General features: G+C 49.3%; 1 protein-coding gene and 1 pseudogene across 1 annotated transcript; both read left to right on the forward strand.

The window, feature by feature from the left end:
- Nucleotides 1-437: 437 nt before the first annotated feature.
- Nucleotides 438-2907, forward strand: LOC144152191 (uncharacterized; annotated as a pseudogene).
- An 8465-nt stretch (nt 2908-11372) lies between these two features.
- Nucleotides 11373-15278, forward strand: LOC144153919 (uncharacterized). The gene is made up of 4 exons (XM_077685688.1): nt 11373-11622; nt 11953-11956; nt 13837-14012; nt 14829-15278. Exons 1-4 carry the CDS (start codon nt 11419-11421, stop codon nt 15276-15278), a joined length of 834 nt encoding a protein of 277 aa, XP_077541814.1. The 5' UTR covers nt 11373-11418.
- The last annotated feature ends 8225 nt before the right edge of the window (nt 15279-23503 follow it).

The raw sequence follows: 23503 nt of genomic DNA on the forward strand, positions 1-23503 counted from the left end.
GCATTAGTTTATCCCGAGGACACCATCGCACCCACTAAAAAAAATTGGCTCCTATCCATCCGGTGAAGGTGGTTTGAAAGCAAAGCTTTAAAGGACACCCACAACAATTGCAAATGCAACATCACTTGAATTCACACACGTGTCTCCACAAAGAGTGAAACCAGAGATTCTGCCGGCCGTTGCCTGGAATTCGCCGGGGCGGCGTCTGTACGCAGCAGCAGCGTCGGCCATGACCGGGCTGCGTATTCCCACACCATATCCCGTAGGGGCCCACGCCACCGACCACACCCCCTTCAAACAGCGACGTCACAGCGTCACGTCACTTTCTCTTCGTGCGCGGCTTCATGCGACGTGAATTTTTTTTCTCTCGTTTGGGGGGCGGCCGATGTGTTTGGCAGCAGAGGTCGGGTTTCACGTCCTTCTCGTGCTTTGGGGTCATTCCTTTCAGCAGAAGAGAATCAATTTCTTTTTAACTTGGGGTTATCGGCTACCTTGAGTGGGCACGGCGGCAGCGTGGCTGCAACGATGTTCAACCGGAACATCTTTTTCTTGGCGCAGATCTTCAGCATCGCATTCACCGGGCACGCTCACCCATGAAACCACGTGGACCACCCTGATAACCCGTACCCGACTTTGCTTGAAGAAGAAAACGAGCAATCGTCACACTTCTGCCACATCACGGATTCACCCGGGGGGACGCTCGCCGTCCTTACCCGAGTACAGCGCCAGTGGCCGAGTGACGTCATCGCAACAACAGCTCATAAATTCCCCACCGCCTCCCGCACTCTTCAGTGGGCACGGCGGCAGCGTGGCTGCAACGATGTTCAACCGGAACATCTTTTTCTTGGCGCAGGTTAGTCGCTTGCCTGAGGCCAAACCTTTTCGAAGTGACGATGTTTGTCTTTTGCTGCTGCCCTGCCCCACTGGTGTGAAACGAGCGTTGTCTTCTTTAAGTTTCCGCGCATTTGTTAATCTTCTTTTGAGATGCGGTGACGTCGAGCAGAACCCAGGGCCGGACTCTGTGAGCTCGGACAATGAAGGCCAGCTTCATTCTACTCTCACTGACCGTGAACTGATTCTTCACGTACTTAATAGCCAAAAAGAAATAATGAAACAGATGAACACTTTTGGTGATGCGCAGAAAGCCTTAACCGACTCTTTCGCGCAGTTCAACGATAGGCTGGATTCATTAGAAGTTTCCGTCGCTCGCCTTGCCGGTTTCGGTGAAAAAATTCAGTCACTCGAATCAACTGTCACGAAGGTTCAAAACGACGTTACCTTCGTGTTAGATAAAATTGATGATCTCGAAAATCGCAGCCGGCGAAATATCATCATTATTCACGGCTTAAAAGAATAACAGAATGAATCTCTGGAATCCTTGCACGAGAACGTGGTTAACACATTTTTTAAGGAAACCTTAAAAATTAGTGTTTCAGGAGTAGAAAGGTGCCACCGGTTAGGAGTTAAAAAACAGAACAAAATTCGCCCGTAATTTTGAAGCTTGCCGATTTTCGCGAAAAACTCTTAATATTTAAGAACTGCCCTAAACTAAAGAACACAGACATGTACATTACAGAAGACTTCTCCCAGAATGTTCGTGAAGTCAGAAAAAAAACTTTGGGAAAGCACAAGTGAAAACCGCAAGCGGAAAGAGGACGTAAAGCTGGTTTTTAATAAGGTGTCTGTGAATGGAACTATGTATGTCTGGGACAAAGAAAAAAATGATAAGGTGCCTCTTCGAAAGCGATCAGCCATATGACAACCTTCCGCATCCCCTTATATAAAGCTACTAAATGTTAACTGCCGTAGTATTGTAAACAAGACACTTGACCTAGAACATCTGATATCGATACATGATCCGGACATTGTTGCACTGACAGAGACCTGGCTTCACCAGGGAATCCATGATAGCGAATTTGTTCCCCCAGATTATCGTGTTTATCGCAAAGATCGTGATTCCAGGGGAGGCGGTGTGGCGTTACTCTTTAAAAATAACATACAAATTGCTAGAATGGCCGACCCCGTTGGTGTTGAGGCCTTATTTTGTAAAATGTGTCGCGACGGAAAGTGCCTGGTTATTGGTGTTGTTTACAGACCCCCTAGTACCAGAATTGATGCTTTGCGGAATTTAAAGGAATAGATTGGTCTCCAGATAGCGAAAGACACGAAACTTGTGCTCTGTGGTGACTTCAACCTACCTGATATTGAATGGCCCACCTTCTCTTCTGGTACTCGTGATACTTTTAACAACGAGGAGTTAATTGATATTGCTTTTCGTTTTGATTTGGTTCAACTAGTTCATGAGTATACGCGTATTCACGGAGAAAGCAAATCAATACTGGATCTTGTTTTTGTTCGGTCCAATATTGACGGTGACCATGAGTGTGAGGTACTGGATGGTCTCTCAGATCATAAGTGTGTCTTAGTTCAATTTCGTTTCTCTCTCCTAAAGACAAAGTTGAAAACGACTCGTGTACCAATTTTTTCCGCTGCTAACGATGTTTGTATACTAGACAGATTGGAGTCTGTGTATGATCGCTTTTTGAGTACTTCTTCGGACATTACGTGCGACGCTAACTCTCTCTGGGTGAAATTTAAGAACACAGTACACGCATGCATTGACCTCTATGTTCCCTTCCGGTATCGACCAGCAAATCCCTCTAATCCATGGATCACCCGAGACATCATTCATTTAAAAAGGAAAATCAATCGCCTGAACAAACGGTACAAAATAAATCGTAATACGAAGCTAAAGGAAGAAATTTCCCAGCTCTCTCGTAAACTAAAAGACCTAATGCAAACAGAGCGGCGTACATTCTACACAGTGCGATTGAGTAGCATGATTAAAGAATCGCCCTCCAAATTTTGGCGAAGTATAACCCCTAAACACTCGGAAACTAGCACTTTCGTAATAGATAACATATGTACCTCGGATTCTACAGAAATCTCGAATTCATTTAACGAAAATTTCAAGCCCGTATTTACAGTTGACGACGGAACTACCCCGCCTTTCGATAAATATAGAATGCTGCCATCTCTTGAGGATGTCATAATTACGGAACCCGGTATACTTAATCTACTCCTCAACTTAGATGAAAAAAAATCTCCTGGACCTGATGATATACCCAATGCTTTTCTAAAAAGATACGCGGAGTGGTGCGCCAAATTCCTTGTTATTATTTTTAATTTGTCTCTTTCAACTGGAGTCCTGCCGGAAGATTGGAAAGTGTCCAAAATTAAGCCCCTATTTAAACAAGGGGATAAACAGTCAGTTACGAATTACCGTCCTATAGCTTTAACCAGCACTTGTTGTAAATTATTAGAACATGTCATTCACAAACACATATCTACTTTCTTAACAACGCATTCGATTCTCTCTTCAGCACAACATGGTTTTAGGCGCGGCTTTTCCACTGTGACCCAACTTGTCGAAACCGTACATGACTTCGCCGTGACTATTAATGACCGTAAACAAACAGATGTAATATTTATAGATTTCGCGAAAGCGTTCGACAAGATATCTCATGTAAAACTAATGATCAAACTACGTGCCATTCTTAAAAATGATAAATTTTGCAGTTGGATTCAGTCATACATTACTTCACGTTACCTGTATGTCATCTTCAGCGACACTCCTTCTAAAATGGTACCTGTCACTTCGGGTGTACCCCAGGGTTCGGTTCTGGGTCCGTTGTTATTTCTTCTTTATGTTAACGACATTGTTGGCGAGCATGACATGAAAATCAGGTTGTACGCTGATGATTGTTTGATTTATTCTACTGTAGACTCTTTGGATGACCAGATTAACCTTAATTTGAAGCTGAACAATGTTATTCAGTGGTGCAACACATGGCAGATGTCTGTTAATTATAAAAAAAGTGCGGTTATGTCAATCACAAACAAGAAGCAACCCCTTCTTTTTAATTACACAGTCGATAATAACGTGCTAACATGGGTAACTGAGTATAAATATCTTGGTTTACATATATGTAACAACTTGCACTGGGATAAACACATTACAAACGTTGCTAATCAATCAATGTATAAACTTCACTACTTGAAAAGGTCTCTCAGAAATGCTCCACCAAGCATAAAATTACTAGCCTATAAAAGCACCGTGTTACCCATTCTCGATTATGGAAATGTAATTTGGGACCCTTTCACGGCGGCTAACTTATCTAAATTAAATCGTGTACAAAATAAAGCAGTCCGTTTTATTTTTAATTCTTATGGCCGCGCTTCAGTTTCGGAACTGACAGCCAAGGCTGGTTTATTGAACATTGCAGACAGAAATAAATTATGCCGCCTACGCTTTCTTTTTAAAATTGTGAAGAACCTTCTCAAAAGCGATACTCATCAATACTTAACGTATTTTTCTTCAGGTCATTCATCCCGCCACCGTCACTCGCTGAACTTAACCCCATTCCAGACGAAAAACAATGTCTTTAAGTATTCCTTTTTTCAAGAACAGTTAATGAATGGAATAACCTTGAAAGTCATGTTGTCGAACAAACTGATATTAACAAATTTGAAACCCTACTTGACTTTTAAACTTTTCTTTCTTGTTGTTCACTTGGTATGTGCATAACGTGTTCTGGTTCTCTGTGTATATTGCGTTCGCGGGGCATTGATGTGTGCTCTTCTTTTTGCAGCGTGTGTCGTTTCAATACGTGTGTCGGTTTCTTCTTTCCTTTTTTGTGCCCTTCGCCAAATATTATCCACCCGCCACTGTGAATTGGCATTCAGTTCAATCTTGTTTTTTTGCTGATGTTATGCGTTCTTTTTGTCTGTTTTATTGTGAAATGTACCTCACTCTTCTTTCCACCCTGCTACGACCCCTTACCCTTAACTGGGGTCAGCAGTATTGTAAATAAATAAATAAGTAAATAAATAAATAAATAAATAAATAAATAAATAAATAAATAAATTGCAAGCTTTTTCTGTTCGAAAGCGCTCATTCATTTGTGGCTTGTTCGGCTTTCATCGGGGAGATCGGGTATTTGCGATAGCTTTTTTTGAGTTAAATAAGGAGCTCTGGCTACGTCGTTTGCAGTATTAGCATGATGGGGATTTGCTGCAAGATTGGTGCGTGACGACCAAGCCTTATCAACGCGTGAATGCTAGCGGCGCATGCCATTCTATTCGTTGCTACCGTGGCTTGCGTAGGGGAGACCGAGGTTTTGCGATAGCTTTTCTTGACTCAAATGAAGGGGCTGTGGTTACATCGCTTGTAGTAATAGCATAACTGCCCTCGGATCCAAGATGGGTGCGTAAGAAACAAGCGCTACCACGGCTCAAATTTCTCAAACACGACCAAACCAAATCACTCGGCAATATTCATTGGCAGTCTCTGTTAGGGTACCAAATTCTTGGGAACCGCGTCGCCTCCCGGCGTGGTCTAAAGGTTGCACGCTTGTGTGCTGGCGTTTTGTTGTGAAAGTCTATGGTTCGAATCTTGGCAAAACCTCGCTTTTTTTTAAAGACGATAGTCTTTCTTGGGCTACTTAAACCCAGCAATTTTGGTCTGTCTGTATGCCTGTCTGTACGTCTGTCCGTTTGTCTGTCTGTAACTCGATTGAGCCACCCGGCCAAAGTAAATTGCTTACTGCGCAATAGCCTTATATACTCACAGCCAAATGTAAACGTCTAAGCCTGGTTTATATGTTCATACTGGTCAACTTTGTTGAACAAGAACAAGACATTACGCAAATATAAGACAGGAAATTAGTACACAAGGGGTATTTACAGTGTTCCTTTAGTAAAAAATTCATGGATGCTTGGTTTTTCGATACAAAATGATATTCTACACCTACTGCAGAAAACCGCCGCCTCCTGGCGGCATATGAAAAATCACGCGGCAACACCAACGAAAGGTTCCACTAGCTAGGTTCCACTTTCTGCTTGGAATGCACGTGGAGCAGGGCCACGCGGTTCTATAAACCTTGTAGTCGGCCGCCTCCATTCACGCGCGTCTCCACCGTACTGCAGCGCTGGCATCGAGGAACCCGGCCTGTAGCAGTGGAACCCGGTAAATTCAAATCGCCTTGCGCAAACATTTAGTGTGTTTACCTTGGGATGAGCGCGGCGCTACAGAAACAGCATCAAAGGTGAGCGGGAAAGCAAAGGGGAAGCATTTCCTTGGCAAATGTCTACAAAGACTATCGTCTTTTGACGACATTTGCAACGAAAGCAGCAGATACGCGGCCAATTTTTTTTTGCAATGAGGGTTTCACCGGCTTTTCTTTTTTTTCCAGGCAAACAAAGGGGGCCAGAATGCCTTGCCGTTTAACCTACAAGTGACGTTCGATGGTGAGCTCAGTATCAAGGCAGCCCCGACATTTGCTTTGCTCACACTTTGAATTCATAAAGCTGCAGTCGGTACATGTCATCAAGGTTAAATCAAGTAGCAAGTAAAGTTGTGCTAAGTGCACCTTCGTTTATCATCCTATCTAATTTTGTTCAGATTTGACGGTAATGACTTGAAATACATTTCGCAGGATGTTAACATTAGCCCAGAAATATTTTTTTACGGCAATGGTCTTGTTAAGTGCAATTCAACAACTCACAATAACTGCTCATAAATGACTTCAACTTATGGCATGTTTCACACAAACGTGTCCAACAGCGCACTGACGCGGCGGCTAGCGCGTGACTATACTAGCACACTATAGTGTGACTTCGCCGGCCTCATATGCCCCTGTGACACGGCAGTTTCAATCGCGATCGAGCTCGATCCCGCTGGAACTCAATCCTGGTTTCTCAAGCGCGATCGAGGCTTCCAAGCGCGATCGAACGGAAGCGGCGATGCTCTCGTCCCCGCTCAGTAATGGCACAGAAGGTGACAACATCAACTAACGCCACAAATTGTGTCGAAACTTTTGACCCAAATGAGCGTGTGGTAACATTTATATAGTTACGTATACCTACGGCCGCGCGTAGTTACCAGACGCCGGCCGCAAGTGCATTGTTAGCACCATCTGGCGTACACGAATGCAATCGGTGCAACTTCTCGATCGCGATTGAAACGTGCCGTGTAGCAGCGGCAGTGCGTCGAGCGCGTTCGAAAACTCGATCGCGATTCTCTTCAATCGCGATTGAAAGTGCCCGTGTCTGCGCGTTGCCGCCGAACGGCGCCGACGCTCGCGCGACGCGTGATTTCGCGTCCATGTGGCTGGGACTTTAACCTTTTAGTACCTATACATTCTGGAAAGCACTCTCATTAAAGTAAAGGCAAAAATTTGTTTTGGTCTTTTGTGGTCGCGCTGCTTCGCGGCGGTTGGTGGTTTCGCTCCGTGAGCCCAGCATGACGTACACGCTGGGAAGCTGAAGCACGAAGTATACCTTAGCATACCTGTTCTCGCTTCTCACTCTCCGCACTCTCTTGCGACCCTGCAGACGCTCGTCTTCCATCCTGTTCCTAGTTAACCTAGCGTTGGGCGCGGTGCTCTAAGTGCGCGCGCAGGCGGACGCTTTTTCACGTACATGTGGTCATTGTTTACGTTTCTGAAAGGGAACACTCTCGATCATTACAGTGAAGACGAAAATGTTTTTTTGAACTTGGGTGGCCTTTTGGATTCCGTACCGAAGCGCAGAACGTTTGCTCCCAATCGGTCGAAAGCACAAGCGTATATATATATATACGTCGGTCGCTCATCTGCTGTTAAGATCAGCGAGCGTGTTGATCCGTTTTTATAATTATGTCATTAGCGTCAAATCTGAACAAAACAAGATATGATGATGAACGAAGACGCACTTAGCACAACTTTACACTTGATTTAACCTTGATGTTATGTACCGACTGCAGCTTCATGAATTCAAAGTGTGAGCAAAGCAAATTTCGGGGCTGCCTTGATACTGAGGGTACCATCGAACGTCACTTGTAGGTTAAACGGCAAGGCACTCTGGCCCCCTTTGTTTGCCTTAAAAAAAAGAGAACCTTAAAAAAAAAAAAAACGAGGTTTTGCCAAGATTCGAATCATGGACTTTCAAAACAAAACGCCAGCACACAAGCGCGCAACTGCTCGACCACGCTTTTTTTTTTGTAACCATAACTTTATTCACAAATGTATACAGAGCCTTATGCAGTAATTACAGTGGTGTCCGAGCACATCAGAACATGGCTTCACCTAAACATAAAAAGGAGGCGTTCGGCTATCATGCGAGAAGAGGGTCAGAATGTTTTGCCAAGTAAGTGTAAGCCAATCGAGGAGTATTGCCCGCAAAGCCACAGAGGGTTTGTGAAACTTAAGCAAGAGAGATTGCCTACAGGGCTACTGTGTCATTGCACAAAGTTTTAAGTAAACGGGATAGAGGGAAGGGAGTAAATAGAGCTCTTGGGTAAACTATTTCTTGATATAAGTGGGCTCCATCGTTACCCGGAGCTAGGCATATATAATTGCGTCCCATCTCCTCTGCTATTGTGACTTGAAATTCATGAGAGGTCGCGTTCCCCGATCCAGTGCGTCGCGTAGCTCGGAGTCTGCCTCAGCCCCGTCAAGGGCGGGTATTGCCCATTGTGCCTTTTGGACAAAGTGCCGCCACGCCGGTCGGGGGCGTTCAGTACATGCGACGGCGTAGACTCTCGCCCTCCATAGCGAGTGGAGCCCTATGACATGGACGCAGTCGCGAAGGAGCGGGCGTTCCGAGGCCGCATCTAGGAACTTCAAGTTTGCCCAAGTGATTTTTCAGCGCGTGTTGGAGTAGCACTGCAGCTCATCCCAGAAGTAGAACGCCGTGTTACAGTCCATGAATACGTGTTCGACCGTTTCCCTCCTTCCGCACAGTAGACCGTTGGCCCCTCCCGGCAGAAAAAAACCGCGTTCTTCCTGTCTTGCCTTTGTAGGAAGTATACACGCGTGAAAGCGGAAGAAAAAGTCCTTCGAGCCGGTCGGGATAGGGAGCGTCCGTACTCGCCACAGGACGTCACTTTTCGGCCGACCAAGGGGTGGTAGGCGGTACATGGGTGGTGGGAGGGTCAGTTCTACGAAGTCCTAATACAACTTCCTTGGTTTCACTGAGCAGAGGTATTCCCCACGAGAAGCGTTCCTGTAAGAGGGCCACCGCCCCCGCCACTTCTCTGTAAAAACCTGTTGCATGGGCACCACTTTGGAGCTCCGCTGTTGTTACGAGCCAAGGGGTGAGGTGCAACGTGCCTACATTTTTCACTGCCGCCTGGAGGAAGCCATCTCGGTGATCTCGGAAGTACAGAAATCGTTGCACAGTTAGTTTAAGCTCTATGTTGACGAGCCCAAGCCCCCCGGCTTCAGCACTCCAGAAAACGTTGGTGCGGCGCATGGGCTCGTACGTGGATCGCCAGACAAAAACACCGAACAACCCATGTAGCTTGGCCAATGAGCCTGCGTCAATGGTCGAGACACGGGCCGCGTACAAGATGGCCGGGTATACCACGGCGTTGCAGACACGTGCCCTAGAGAAGAGGGCAATGTGTCGCACTCTCCAGGGTTTCAAGTTCATTTTAGCAGCTGCCAGTTTCGTCTGCCATATGGGGGCGATGGCTGTGCCGTTTTCTACGTTTACATCCAGGTAGCGGGTGATGTCCTCCCTCCATCGAACTCCGTAGAGTTGTTGTGGTTTGGTGGGCCATTCCTCTAGCCATGCACCGTCTGACTTCAAAAGATTGAGTTAAGCCCCCGAGAATCGACAAAATGCTTCAGCCAGTGTGCCTACCTCCCCTGCCTGCTCTCTCGAGGAGCACACAAACGCAACATCGTCCACGTAAGCCAACACCTTGAGCTCTTCGTCGCCGAGAATTAAGCCTTTGATTGACTTGGACGCTGTTGCCATCCTGCAAAGTGGTTCAATATGCAATGCGAAAAGGATCGGGGACATAGGGCACGCCTGTCTGAGTGACCTACCGATGTCGATGGGCGCCCCTCCTCCCCGTTTATGATTATGCTGGTGGTGATGGAGGTGTAGCAGATTTTTATCCACTCGATCATTGTATTCCCTACCCCATATTGACCGAGGAGCTTGAACAGGAAGGCGTGGTCAACCTGGTCGAAGGCCTTTTTAAGGTCGAGTTGTAGGACAGCTAAGAGGTGAATGCCTGATTCCGCCACCTCACAGATGGTCCGCATGCGGTGCAGGTTGGTGTTGATGAAACGTCCCTTAAACCCGCATGTCTGGTGAGGACCCAGTACACTACTGAGGGCTGTCTCGAGGTGTTTGGCCAGGATGCGGGCTAGAATTTTATAGTCGGTGGAAAGACGACTGATAGGCCTGAAGTCTTCCACGTTGGGTGGCGTGATATGGTAGGTTTTTTGGGGGATGAGGACTAAGTTACTGCCCCGCATGGAGGGTGGTAGCAGTTTTGTGTTCTTGATGTTTTCAAAGACCGCCGCCAATACAGGGCTGATCTATTCACAAAAAACCTGATAGAAGTAAGAGATTATGCCATGAGGCCCCACCAGGAGAAGACGAGTATCTCAAGAATTTGGTACCTCAACAGAGGCTGCCAACGAATATTGTCGAGTGATTTGCTTTGGTCATGTTTGAGAGATTTGAGCGCTTGTTTCTTATGCACCCCTCTTGGATCCGAGGGCATTTATGCTATTACTACAAGTGATGTAACCACAGCCCCCTTATTTGTGTCAAGAAAAGCTATCGCGAAACCTCGGCCTCCCCTACGCAAGCCACGGTAGCAACGAATGGAATGGCATGCGCCGCTAGCATTCACGCTTTGATAAGGCTTGGTCGTCACGCACCAATCTTGCAGCAAAGCCCCATCATGCTAATACTGCAAGCCACGTAGCCAGAACTCCTTATTTAACTTAAAAAAAAGCTATCGAAATACCCGATCTTCGCGATGAAAACCAAACAAGCCACAAATGAATGAGCGCTTTCGAACAGAAATAGCTTGCAGTTTGTCTCCAGGCAGCCGATAACCGCAAGTTAAAAAGGAATTGATTCTCTTCTGCTGAAAGGAATGACCCCAAAGCACGGGAAGGACGTGAAACCCGACCGCTGCTGCCAGGTTTCCGCTGCTTTCTCGCGCTGCGCTGCGTCGACGCCGGTATCTGGCGAGCGTAGACATCGGCGTGCTCGCGCGTCAGCTCGCGTCGCCACGCGAGAAAACGCCGAAAGTACGCTGCATGTGGTTGGGCCTTTACGTCTACTAAATATGCGTCAGCTCCCCAGCGCCGCAGCCCCAGCCTCGCGTACGGAGCGAAACCATCGGCCGCCGTCCAAAACGAGGAAAAAAATATCCACGTCGCATGAAGTTGCGCACGAAGAGAAAGGGACGTCACGCTGTGACGTTGCCGTTGGAAGGGTGTGTGTGTGGGGGGGGGGGGGGGGGCCTGGGCCCCTACGGGATATGGTTCGGGAATACGCGCCCCGGTGTGTTCGTTTCAGTGGCGACGAGGATGGGATGAGAACGGGGCGTCAATTCAGTCCGCCATGAACGCCGCACCCACGGGAGTATACGCCTGCCCGCCGCAGTTGGACGAGACGAGCGACAAGTGGCCCGCTTACCAGGTTCGGCTGGAAGCCTTCTTTGAGGGAAATGGCATCACGGAAGACACAAAGAAGCGGGCCCTGCTGGTGACTGCACTGTCCACCCACACCATGGACGTACTGAGCGGACGTTGTGCTCCGGATAAGGTGAATGAACTTTCGTACCCACAAGTGGTAGCCTTGCTTAAGCAGCACTTTTCGCTGCAACTAAACGAGATAGCGCAGTCTTATAAGTTCTTCACCAGCAGCCAGCTGCCCGGCGAACCGGTCAAGGACACATCGTTGGATAGAATGCTACGAGATCACATCGTGTGTGGACTGCGAAGCGCAGGAGTGCGTCGACAGCTACTCGCGAAACCACAGCTGACGAGGAGCGAAGCGGAAGAAAATGCGATATCAGCCGAAATGGTCGAAGCCGACCCAACGCGCAAGAGATAGTAAGCCCCGCCACTGAGGGAAGTGTGCATGCGCTAAGAGGCCAGTCCTATCGCCCAAGAAGCCGGCCACAGATTGTTGCGTGCTACCGCTGCGGAGAAAAAGGGCACGGGCCCGAGGATTGCCACTTCCGCTCGGGGTCATGCTTCAGGTGCAAACAACGAGGTCATATCGCCCGAGCCTGTTGCCGCCGTGAGAGTGGTTTTGGGGTGGTGCCACCAGTGCTCCAAGTACACGCCTTGTCTTCGCGGGAGGAAGACACGGGCACAGAGGGTATGTTCGCGCTGGAGGCAGCGAACAGTAATATCGGCCACGTCGGCATTACGCAACCCATCGTGCGCACCTTGGAGTGTGCTGGGGTTCCAGTAGACACGCAGGTCGACACAGGCTCATCGGTTTGGGTCATCACGTGGCCCACATATGAGCGGAACAAAGCAGTGTAACCCAAGCTTCCCGGTTCACCATTGAAACTGACCTGCTTCCTGGGACGGCTTCCAGCGCTTGGACAACTTAAGCTCAAGGTTTCGTGCGGAAACAGGTCGACAGATGGATCTTTGCAAGTCCTTGGTTGCTCCGGCCCCAACCTGTGCGGACGCGACCTGATTCAAGCGTTCCACATGCTCGAGGCACCGGTCATGAACGTGAACACGTCAGATGTGCAACTGCCGTAAGTCGGTGCTGACGACACTAACGCGGACCGGTTGCTAGCAGAATTCGCTGATGTGTTCGCGCCAGGTTAAGGACTCATAAAAGGGGCTCCGGTACACTTCGAGACGCGAGAAAACGTGGTGCCAAAATTTTGGAAAGCACGCGAAGTTCCTTATGCTTTTCGTACAAAGGTCGACGTGGAACTGGACCGCCTTTCGGGAGCGGGTATTATTGTCCCGGTGCCTCATTCGAAGTGGGCCGCGCCAGTGGTACCGGCAGTAAAACGGAATGGCTGCAGCGCCTTTGCGGCGATTTTAAGCTAACGGTAAACAAAGCCTGTCACACTGAGCAATATCCAGTGCCACGGGTGGAGGATATCCTGGCGACATTAAACGGTGGTGAAGTTTTTACCACGATAAACTTGCGGGAGGCGCACAACCAGCTTCCGTTGGATGAGGAAGCCATATAGTCATGACCATAAACGTGCATAAGGGACTGTTCAGCTTCACTCGCCTGCCTTTTGGAGTGGCGTCCGCGCCGGCCGTGTTTCAACGTCGTATGGAGACCATTTTGCAGGGGCTTCCGGGTCTTCAGGTCACCTAGATGACGTCATCGTGGCAGAGAAACGCAATGACTGCACCACACTGCGCACAGTATTGAAGCGTGTCCAGGAATATGGCGTGCGTTTGAACGCAGGCAAGGGCAAGTTCCGCCAACCAGAGGTGGATTTTTTGAGACATCGAATCAGCGCTCGAGGTCTTCAACCAAAGACGGAGAACATCGACGCCATCCTGGAGTTTCAGGCACCGCGGAATCCCGCAGAATTATGGTCGTACCTTGGCATGGTCACGTACTACCACAACTTTCTCCCTAACGCATCGACCACCATGGCACCCTCATATCAACTACTCAAGAAGGAAGCTAAGTGGGAGCGGGGTACCACTCAACAACAGGCATTCAGCAATGTGAAAGACATTCTCAAATCCGCAGATTTTCTGGCGCATTTTGACCCACACAGGCCGCTAGTCCTGGAATGCGATGCCTCCCCGGACGGAATCGGCGCAGTGCTTTCACACGATGTCGGGGGCGGGGTACTTCGGCCCATAGGGTTCCGTTCTCGATTATTGACGGAAGCTGAGAAAAATTACTCGCAGATGGAGCATGAAGACTTGGCACTTGTTTTGGTGCATCGAAATTCCGACAATATTTACTGGGCAATACTTTCACATTGATGACGGACCATAACGCTTGTGGGACTTTTTCATCCAGACACGCCAGTACCCGTGATGGCCCCTGCGCGAATCCAGCGATGGGCCCTGCTGCTGAGCGCATACGATTACGTCATCGAACACCAGCCCGGGAAAGACAACATTCCAGGAGATGCCCTCAGCCGGCTCCCCACGTCGGCAACTTCCCAGCCACAGACGCAGGAAGAAACTGGAGACGGTGAGTATGTCCTGCTCACGGAAACCCTCAATGATGGTGTCATGTCTGCGAAGCAACTGGTCACTCTCACGGCGCTCGATGACGAATTAGCAAAGCTGCGACAATGCGTGCAGGAGGAGTGGCCACGAAATTTGGGGCCTGAGGATCAGCACTTGATGCTATACTTCAACAGGAAGGCTGAGATAACGGGGAGTTACGGGCTTCTCTACTGAGGCCATCGAGTGGTCGTCCCAAGAATGCCCGAGCAGTAATGTTACGTCTGCTGCATGATACCCATCAAGGAATTTGCTCAATGAAGCAGCTAGGGCGCTCCTTGATGTGGTACCCCCGGATCGATAAGGACATTGAGCACATGGTTAAGTCCTGCCCCAGTTACATCCAAGCTGACCCTATGCCCCAAGAAACCCGCTGTTGCATGGCCGGAAACGGATGAGCGTTGGTCGAGGCTGCATATCTATTTTGCGGGGCCGATCGATGGTCACATGCTACTGATTGTGGTGGACTCACACAGTAAGTGGATAGAAGCGATACTCATGAAGAGTTCTCCACGCACGCCACCATAGAGGCTCTGCGCACTCAGTACAGTCGGGTTGCCCCGGACGCTGGTATCCGATAATGGCCCACAGTTTACGAGTTGGGAATTTCGCAATTTTATGAAGCTGAATACCATAGTACACCTCCGAACAGCCCCGTATCAACCTTAGTCCAATGGGCTCGCGGAGAGGGCTGTTCGTAGTGTCAAGTTTTCTTCGAAGAAGAATGTGCAGGGGTCACTGAAAAACCGCCTGGCGAGGATTCTGCACAGGTACCGCACGTCGCCGCAGGCCGGGGGCCAGACACCAGCGCAACTCCTAATGGGCTACGATCTTCGCTCCAGGCTGGAGAACGCAGTATCCGTTCCGCCCTCGCCAGTTGACCGTCCCTCCCTCGATGTGTGGCAGCCCGGTGAGCCAGTCTGGGTGAGGAACTTCGGGCGAGGCGAGCAGTGGACTCCAGCCAGCATTACATCCACAGACGGAGCCCGCCTAGTGAACGCAGACGATCTGGAGGGGGAAACCATTCGGCGCCACAGCGACCAAATGAAGCCACGGGAGTTGGAGCACGACCAGGAAGAAGCCAGTGACTCCGGGTGCCAGGAAACTGCCGGCGGACCCCTAGCAGGAGGAACACCGAGGGGAGTGCCAACAAGCAACGAGATCGCCGGGAGCACCTCAACTCCGGTGTTGCGTTGGTCGGGCCGGCAGCGCAAACCGCCAGACCGTTACTCACCGTAGGGGGAGCGAAATGATGTATCTGTGACGTCACGCCAGCCGAAGCCGCGGTTATCACCACTGCTCCTTCTCCTTCCCTCCCTCTTAACCCCTCTCGCACAACGCTACATTATAGAGTTTTAGAATAACGTACGCAGCCGTACGCAAACAGTTAGCGAACGCTATTTCTTTGTGTAGTACTCACTGTGCATGCGCCGTACGTTAAGCCGCATCTGCGTTTAGCGGACGGAAGACGAGCATACGCTATTTCAGCGAAATGGCGTGCGTACGGGAGGCCGCTTGCGTTTCCAACATGGCAGAAAGTAGCCCGGCAAGCATTCACGATTCCGCTTTTCTGTCGACAGTAATTTGCTCCCGATGAACCAAGTTCTTTGCCCCTGTGTTTTTAAATACGTCGAGTGCTTAGCACATCGCCTCTCGCGCAGCTCCGTATCGTCGTGACATCGTCGACTGCCCGAACGAAGCTTTGTAGCCAGGCCAGCGACCGAAGCGGTGTGTGTGTGTGTGTGCGTGGGCGTGTGCATGTGCGTGTCCATGCGCGTATGGGCGTGTGTGCGTGCGTGTGCGTGCGTGGTGTGTGTTGTGTGCGTGTGCGTGTGTGTGTGTGTGTGTGTGTGTGTGTGTGTGTGTGTGTGTGTGTGTGTGTGTGTGTGTGTGTGTGTGTGTGTGTGTGTGTGTGTGTGTGTGTGTGTGTGTGTGTGTGTGTGTGTGTGTGTGTGTGTTGTGGGCGCGTTCGCGATGAAATGCGACGTTGTGTTTCTACGGGTGGACAGTGCTTCCCATTTTCTGGATGGACAGTGCTTCCCATGTTCTTTCTCGAGCGACGTACGACTCAACCTCGCATTGGGTAATCGGGTATGTACAGTGTGCGTGGCTAAAAGCCCTCTCGGCTTGAGCGCCAGAGTTAAGTGACTTGCAGTTCCACCCCGCAAACCGCGCGCGATGTGAGTGCCGAATATACAACGGGCAGGAGGAGGCAACCGATCGCCGGTCTATCGCAGGTCAGACTTGCAACGCATGTCGTGACGTTGCGTTCGTTCCTAACGCCTCTCTGAATTGTTTTGAAGTTGAATAAAATGTATGCGTCAAACCAGGGCATTCGGTTCAGGGCGTTCTGTGCGATTGCACGGAAGAAGTTCCGCGGGACTTCAACGGTGTCTTTATGGAACGTACTCAGGTAAGAGAATATTCAGACCGTGCTGTGGCCATGTTGCAATCAATACTAACGGGAAAGCGTTTGTTTACAATTGTTTGGGTGGTCGTAAAATCTCCAAGCACTCCGGCACTCCGCTCGCAAATCAGCCGGCGAATCATTTCGCAAAACATTAGACAAATGGCGCCGTATGCATTAGCTTGCCGCTACGCAAAACTGATGAGACGCTCTACTAAAACTCCGCTCGCGGTGTTTACGTAGTGGGACGCAAAAACTTAGCGTTTAGCGTACGCAAAGGCAACAAATGCTGTAATAAAACCCTCTATTAACCCGCGCTATCGCAATAAAAGCTTCGTCTTGGCCCAGCCACTCCCCGGCGTGTTCGTTTCAATTTCAGTATCACATGCGCTGGATTTTCAGCTCACTGATTCACGAAGCTTCTTCTGCTTACAACTACATATTGAAATCAAGTACCGTAATGTTCGACATCAATATTATAAAAGAGACCTGAAAGGCGCTTGAAAACCACTCAGTGAGTGTACGCAACCTTGCATCCTACCCTTCGCCACGTAAAATAATCCAAGCTCTCCGCCAGTCTACACCCGAGTACGCACTTCTACGAGCCCGTACGCCAAGTCTATGGCCGAGTACATGGAGGATTCCGCATCCATGTGGTTGGACCCTAACGTTTCGCTTTCAGCTCTAGCGCTGTCTCATCATATCCACTGCTTGATGTACAAACAGTTCAACAATGTTTGGCATGTCGTAACTCCACACGTTTCGGTAATGTTGCGATACGTCTACGTAATTATAACCCAGGTAGGTTGCGGGACGCAGCCGTAACAAGGGCGAGAAAGAAAAATATGCGAAAAAATTGATCATGATGAGGCTTTGATCACACGTTGGGCCATTGGACAATACTGCTTGCGCATTCACCACACCACAGCAAGGGTTTATACTTTGTCCTAAAGTTTGTTCTTGATTTTAAGAGGAAAGCTCTTTATCAAATCGTAATTTTTCATGACCGCAGCTAAAAATACCAAGAAATTGCAAGCGCGGGCATCGCGGCGACCGCCCGGCAGTTAACAAAACAAAGAGAACGCCTCGCGCTCGTGCGTGCGTGTCTCGCGATGACCGCCAAGCGTCCCCTGCGCAAGTTCGTCAAGTCAAGCATACCCACTTAGAGATTGGCCAAGATTGCGGTGACCACCCGGCAGTTCAGAAAACCGAGAAAATGCCAGGTGCTCGTGAGGGCGTGCGCATGCCTTGCGACGACCGCCCAGCGCCAATGGCGCACGTTTGTCAAGCCAAGCATATCGGCTTAGTAAGATTGGCGAAGATTTGCAAAAAAAAAAAAAAAAACTCCAGCGTTGGCCGACATCGTAGCAGCACTTGCTCGAAACTGCAAAGACAGGTCTTAGCGTACGCCCCTCCGAGGTGATGTCCAAGAGTATCACTTCAAAAAAAAAAAAAAAAAAAGAAAAACGAAGCTCGTACTCGTAACAACATTGATGAAGTAATCGTCGTGGCGGCAGCGAAGGAGAAGCAAATCGGCGCCAATCGTGGACTTAGCCGTCGTGGTGGTCGTGAAGGTTGCGTAAAGCATCGCTACCTTCAAGTCTTGCGCGTTAGCGTGAGCTTCCTTCATTTTTTACACCGGTATTATCTTGTCGCAATTTGTTTCGCAGGCCCGACCATAAAACGGAATCAAACCCGCATAAATTGAGCATTCACTTATGCACAGAGTCCGGAGTAATTACCCACCAATTTTTCTGTTTTGTTTCTTCTCCCGGGGTGGGTATGTGCCAAGCCGTAGAAGGGAAGAAGTGGAAGCTACCTGCCCGACGCAGGAGTGGGCTCTGAAAGGTGAGCGCTTCCTGCCTTCTGTGCTTTCGATCAGAGCTAGATTTTAGCAGCCTGTTTCCCCCTTGCCATTACTGTCATGAGTTGCGCACTCCTACCATGTGAACGATAGTGCGCACGTAAGGTTAACACAAAGACCCTGCCTAGGAGATGCATGATGTCACCACCTCCAGAGAGAAACACTGCCGTAGTCGGCTTACGGTTGACACCATTTTACTGTCAACGTCCTGCAATCAGCGCTTTTTGTATTGTTTCACTAGCGTGCGTGAAAGAAGATTCATGTTATATGGTGTTAGGATTGTTTTGCTTTAGGGGTTACTCATGAACAATACCGAGACTCAAACTTCAGGTTTAATTTACGGCGCTTTTTACCTTTCTAATGCTGGGTAATTTTCTTTAGGTAGTAACTCGAAATTTCTACCTGACACTTTACACTTCAAACTGGAGTGTGCGGCGGCGTTTAGGTCATTTTTAGCAAAGACTCACAAAAAACAGCTCTACGTATAAGGGGCTCAAAATTTTCAATTCATCACCGATTTCACTGTTTCAGAGGATAGGGTGAAGTGGTGCATGCAGACGCAGGATGCACGGAAATACTACACATTTATTGTGCTGCTTGCGACGCTGTTTGCGATGGCTATTAGAGGTGTGCACAGGCTCGGGCTTAACCAACAGCCAAGGCCCGGCCCGGCCCGCGGGCCGGGCTCAGGCCACCCGACTTACTTGTCACCCGGGCCCGGGCCGGACTCGGGCCGAAATGTAAATGCTTCGGACAGGCCGTGCCATCCTGACGCCCCGGTCTGGCCCGGCACAGTGAAGCAATACTTAGGTTTTCTATGATATCACAGAAACTACATGTTGATGACGCGGTAAAAGCACGGGTCAGGTTTCTTCTTACATTCCCCGGGACTTATCGTTAGGTCCTGAGGCACATGTGGGCGTATACGGCAAGCCGGTAAGTGTGAGAGATCTGCAACTGCATGCCTTGGGATGAACTTAGCAATGCATGCGGCTCAGCGACTCACCGCGCCAGGAAGTACAAGGAATGACCATTCAGCGTGACTAGTTTCCACCTCGAAGTTCGGGCGAAAAGAAATTTTCAAGATGGCACACTGTGAAGTGCAAACACTGCCAGAGAAACCTGCGTCTCGATCTGTTTTCTGTAGCAGTGCCCTATTCAGAGTTGCGTTTCCTTCTCTGAGCCAACAAAAGTGAAGCTGACAAAGACTGAGGTGACAATTCAACTTTAGTTTTGCTCTTTGTTTCTGCGGGAAAACATCGTGGTGAGCGTAGCTGGTGGTAGGAGGGGCCTGCGCCCTCGGGCGTCGTGGCCGGCAGACGAAGACGAAAGGAAAAGCGCAACAATGGAGTAGGGTGGTTTAAATGCGCCAACAGCTGCCTAAACAGTAACACTTAATATGATTGAAACTTTATAAATAAGCGATATGAGTCGGTATAGAACGTAGCGAAGCGGCAACGATAAAATGTGCATAAATGCACGCGTGTACTTTGCGTCTCGATAAAAAGAAGGGACCGAGTCTGACAGCCCTATATACTCTTGAGAAAAGGAAACGTATACTGACTAAAGAACAAAGCAAGTACACACCCTGTTTACACAAACACGAACCGGCTGGTCCCCTGGCATACTGGTTCCATTTCTGCATAGGAATCGCAAGAATCAGGTTCAAATGCTCAAGGTGCCATTCTATTTTTAATTACTTGTTTTAATGCATTTATGGAACATTATGAAATTCTACACAAAATGCCGGGTGGTTTTGTTCCCGTTACGTGAGCTCCAGCTCTTTTTTTACTTTTTACTTTTCAGTGGTTTGGGCCATTTTGGTTTCGGCTACTTTTCTTGAATATTTTTCAATATTACCATGAATTTGTCCGTGGTTGGGTGGTTTGTGGTTCATCTTTTTTTAGGTTGGGTGGTTCTGTCGGTCACCTTTATGTCGGTTTCAATTCTTTCGTATGTAGCTGAGCGAAGGACAGCTGCGGTAGGGATATGTGCATAATTGTTATGTTTAATTGGGGTTGTTTTGCCCGTTTAATGTTGGTTTTGCCGGTTATCATTTCCCTTAAGATGCATTTAAGGTCATTTCCCTTAAGATGTCCCAATCAGGCGCGGGCTCCTACAATATTTGGGTTGGAAACACACAGCCGGGCCGAGCCGGGCCCGGGCCATAAGGTTAAGGTCTCGGGCCGGGCCGGGACGGCCCGTCGGCCTTTTTTGTCGGGTCGGGCCGAGTCTACTGCGATAAGCACCGGGCCCGGGCTGGGCTCGGGCCCAAATTTTCGGCCCGTGCACAGCTCTAATGGCTATATCGAGGTGAGCGCAATCAAGCCGATTATCCTTCCGTGATAATGAATAAAAATTATTCCTTGCAATTTACAGCATGGACTTCTTCAGCTAGTTGAACACTTCAGCTTGTTCAGCAAGTTCGCCGCGCCTGATGTGCCTGCAATGTTATGGCTAGTAATTGCGCACAGGTTTTGCTGGTTGCTGCGCAGCTCAAGTGCGCATCCGAGCAGCCGCTGCTCGTAAAAAAAGCATACCTCGTGGAAGTTGTGAGCATGGGGTTTGGCGTATCGAATGTTGAAGCTTACAGCTCCCGCTGGGGCATCGCTCCCATTTCTCTTTGGAGGGAACTGTCCGGGGTTGGAAAGTTTGGTCGTTCTCCATTCAGTAGGCTGCATTAAACTTTTGAAGCTTGCGTTATCCGGTTCTGTAAGGAGCTCGACAAATATATATATCATAAAATTGGCTTGAAATGGTTTCTTCCGAATGCCCAATCTGGGCAATGCGACGTGTCGCAAGAGATTCGCTTAAAGTGCACCGGACTGTCAGACATTTGTAAATTTGATCTTTTTTAGAGGGCTAGCTGTCTCCAAACCACCACTACATGTGTTGCTAAAATTTGTGATGCTACTAAACGCAAAAAAATAAAAGCTTTTCTACGTGATTCTGCGTTTCACAGAGGCTAAGCACATTGTCGCTTACTATAATGCACTTAACCCGACGCGATTAGTTGTTGACACAAAGAAATCCCAACGCGGGAGCAAGGGCAAGTTGCGACGCGACACTGCGTTCAGCGGCCATCTGGGGTATTCGGAACATCGTTCCTAGACTACCACATCAACTTTAGAATGTTGAATTGCCACACTGCTCGAATTGTATGGCATCGCGTATATATCCTTTTGCAGTGACTGACTACCGTCAGAACGCTCAGTTAAGGGGGTCAGCAGGTCACCCTTTTCGGGGTTCCACCCTGGTGAGAGACGTTTAATACAGTTTCTAGTGCGTTTTAGATTTTAGCAGCGGGTCTGTTGTAAGGCAAGCCTTTTCGTGACTCTCGTGAAGGTCGTGCGTCACGCAGCGGTAGGAGCAGGTTCCCGGACCCGCCGACAGAGGGCGCAGTGGTCTTGTAGGTCAGGTCAACCCCGCCTGTATAATCATTGCCTGACGCGTGAACGAAAAATGGCCAAACAGCCACTCACCTGCTGCTGTCTCCTACCCTTTCCCGCTCAGCCAGCTCCGCTTCTCGGAAACTACGCAAAATAGTTGACAGTTTGTCTAGCGTCCCCAAGGGGGCGCTCCTTAGCTCCTACGCCTTCTTGTTTATCACTATGCCTGTCTGTCCTGGTCTGACGCTGACAAAACCGCCTGCGCCACGGCGGACGCCAAACCAGTCGTGGTACGGCAGGCTGATGCCGGCTTTGCGCCCTTACGTACTGGGATCCCGGACCCCGAAATGTTCTGAATAGGGCATCCCCCTCTGTCCCATCTGCGTTTCGGCCTTCTTTTTTCCACGCTGTTCGCACTCCGCATCGGCACATAGTTTTAAAATTGAGGACTGTACGGTAGCAGTGCCCTTACAGCGTGGCTGGATGCTCAACTGCTTATCCTTTTATTTTCTATAATCTCCTGAAATTTACAAGCACGTGATATTTTTGGATGTGAGCAAAACGGCTTTTGAAACCAAACAGGCAAGATGACAGACACGCATCGTAGAAGTGGGCGCAGCGTTCGTGACTCGCGAGCAGTTATGTAAGGCGGGACGTCCGCCGGCGCGCGCCACATAGCGGATGAGTGCCTGAACCTCCGTGGCCTGAACTAAGCGTCTCTACTGATCCCATTGGAAAGCGGGCGACGCGTTAGGCAATGTTGATCCAGGCGGCGTTGGTCAGGTCCTCTTCTCTCCCCCTAGAGAATGGAGGTTAAGGCTGGTGTTTTGCTGCCGATTCCTTTGTCCAAACCGTAGGGTTTGCGCGGGGTTAAGGCTCACGTTCTCAGTTGAGCGCCCGTTGACCTTCGAGCCGACACAGGCGAACCGGCAACGAGAACGGCCTACACTTTGAAGCCAGACACCAACAGGAAACTGGTTAGGCGTGTTGGCGTGAAAGGAAGATGCGATAATAGACAGATTCAGTTAGGCGTTCTGGGCCTCAGCGTGCTGCTGGGCGCAAATCGGAGCGTATGCTCGTCGCGACGCCCCCATGAATAGTTTTAGGGGCGCAGTACCGAAGGACAGCAGAATGTCCGTCCGCGTCCGTGCGCATAGCATTTACAAGCGCAGAAAATCACACACGCACCGGCAGGATTCGACCCTGTGTCTGGTAGACCAGATAGAATTAGTGTCAGTCGTCTTACCCACTGGGCAACGACCGTGAGTTAGCACCCGAGAGTCAAACGGCTTATTCCCTCGCCTGTAACGTGCGGAGTACCTTAGGACCTCCCAATGTTCGTCCGCGTCCATCCGTGCGCACACCACCATCAAGCAAAAATCAAGCGAATTTTGATTTGAGCCGTGAGTTGCAGTTTCATTTAGGGAATAATCAAGGTGCATCACGGCTCAAATGGAATGACGGCCCGGGCGCAAATCGGATTCCACTCAGGGCGCAACTCGGATGTCATTTCGAGATCCCGTACTCCGCACCCTCGCCATCATGCACGGATTGGAGATGCTGCTATTTTTTGTACGGCGTTTTTGTAGCGTGCGCTAACCCGTTGCGGCGCCATCTGTTGAACGCAATGCAAAATTTGCCAATTTTTACGTGGTTGTCCAAGGCGAGCTGTAGGTGGCAGGTTTTTCTTTTTTTGTGCAATGCATTAGCGCTGGTTTCGATTGTAAAAATCTTGAAAGTACGATAAAAAAGACCCTCTTAACTTGATTCAGTATAAGGGGAAAATACGATACACCCGTCGGCA

Source organism: Haemaphysalis longicornis, unplaced genomic scaffold, assembly GCF_048455015.1.
Source record: "Haemaphysalis longicornis isolate Haplotype H1 unplaced genomic scaffold, Haemaphysalis longicornis Haplotype H1 scaffold_9, whole genome shotgun sequence".
In the NCBI taxonomy this organism is placed as follows: domain Eukaryota; kingdom Metazoa; phylum Arthropoda; class Arachnida; order Ixodida; family Ixodidae; genus Haemaphysalis; species Haemaphysalis longicornis.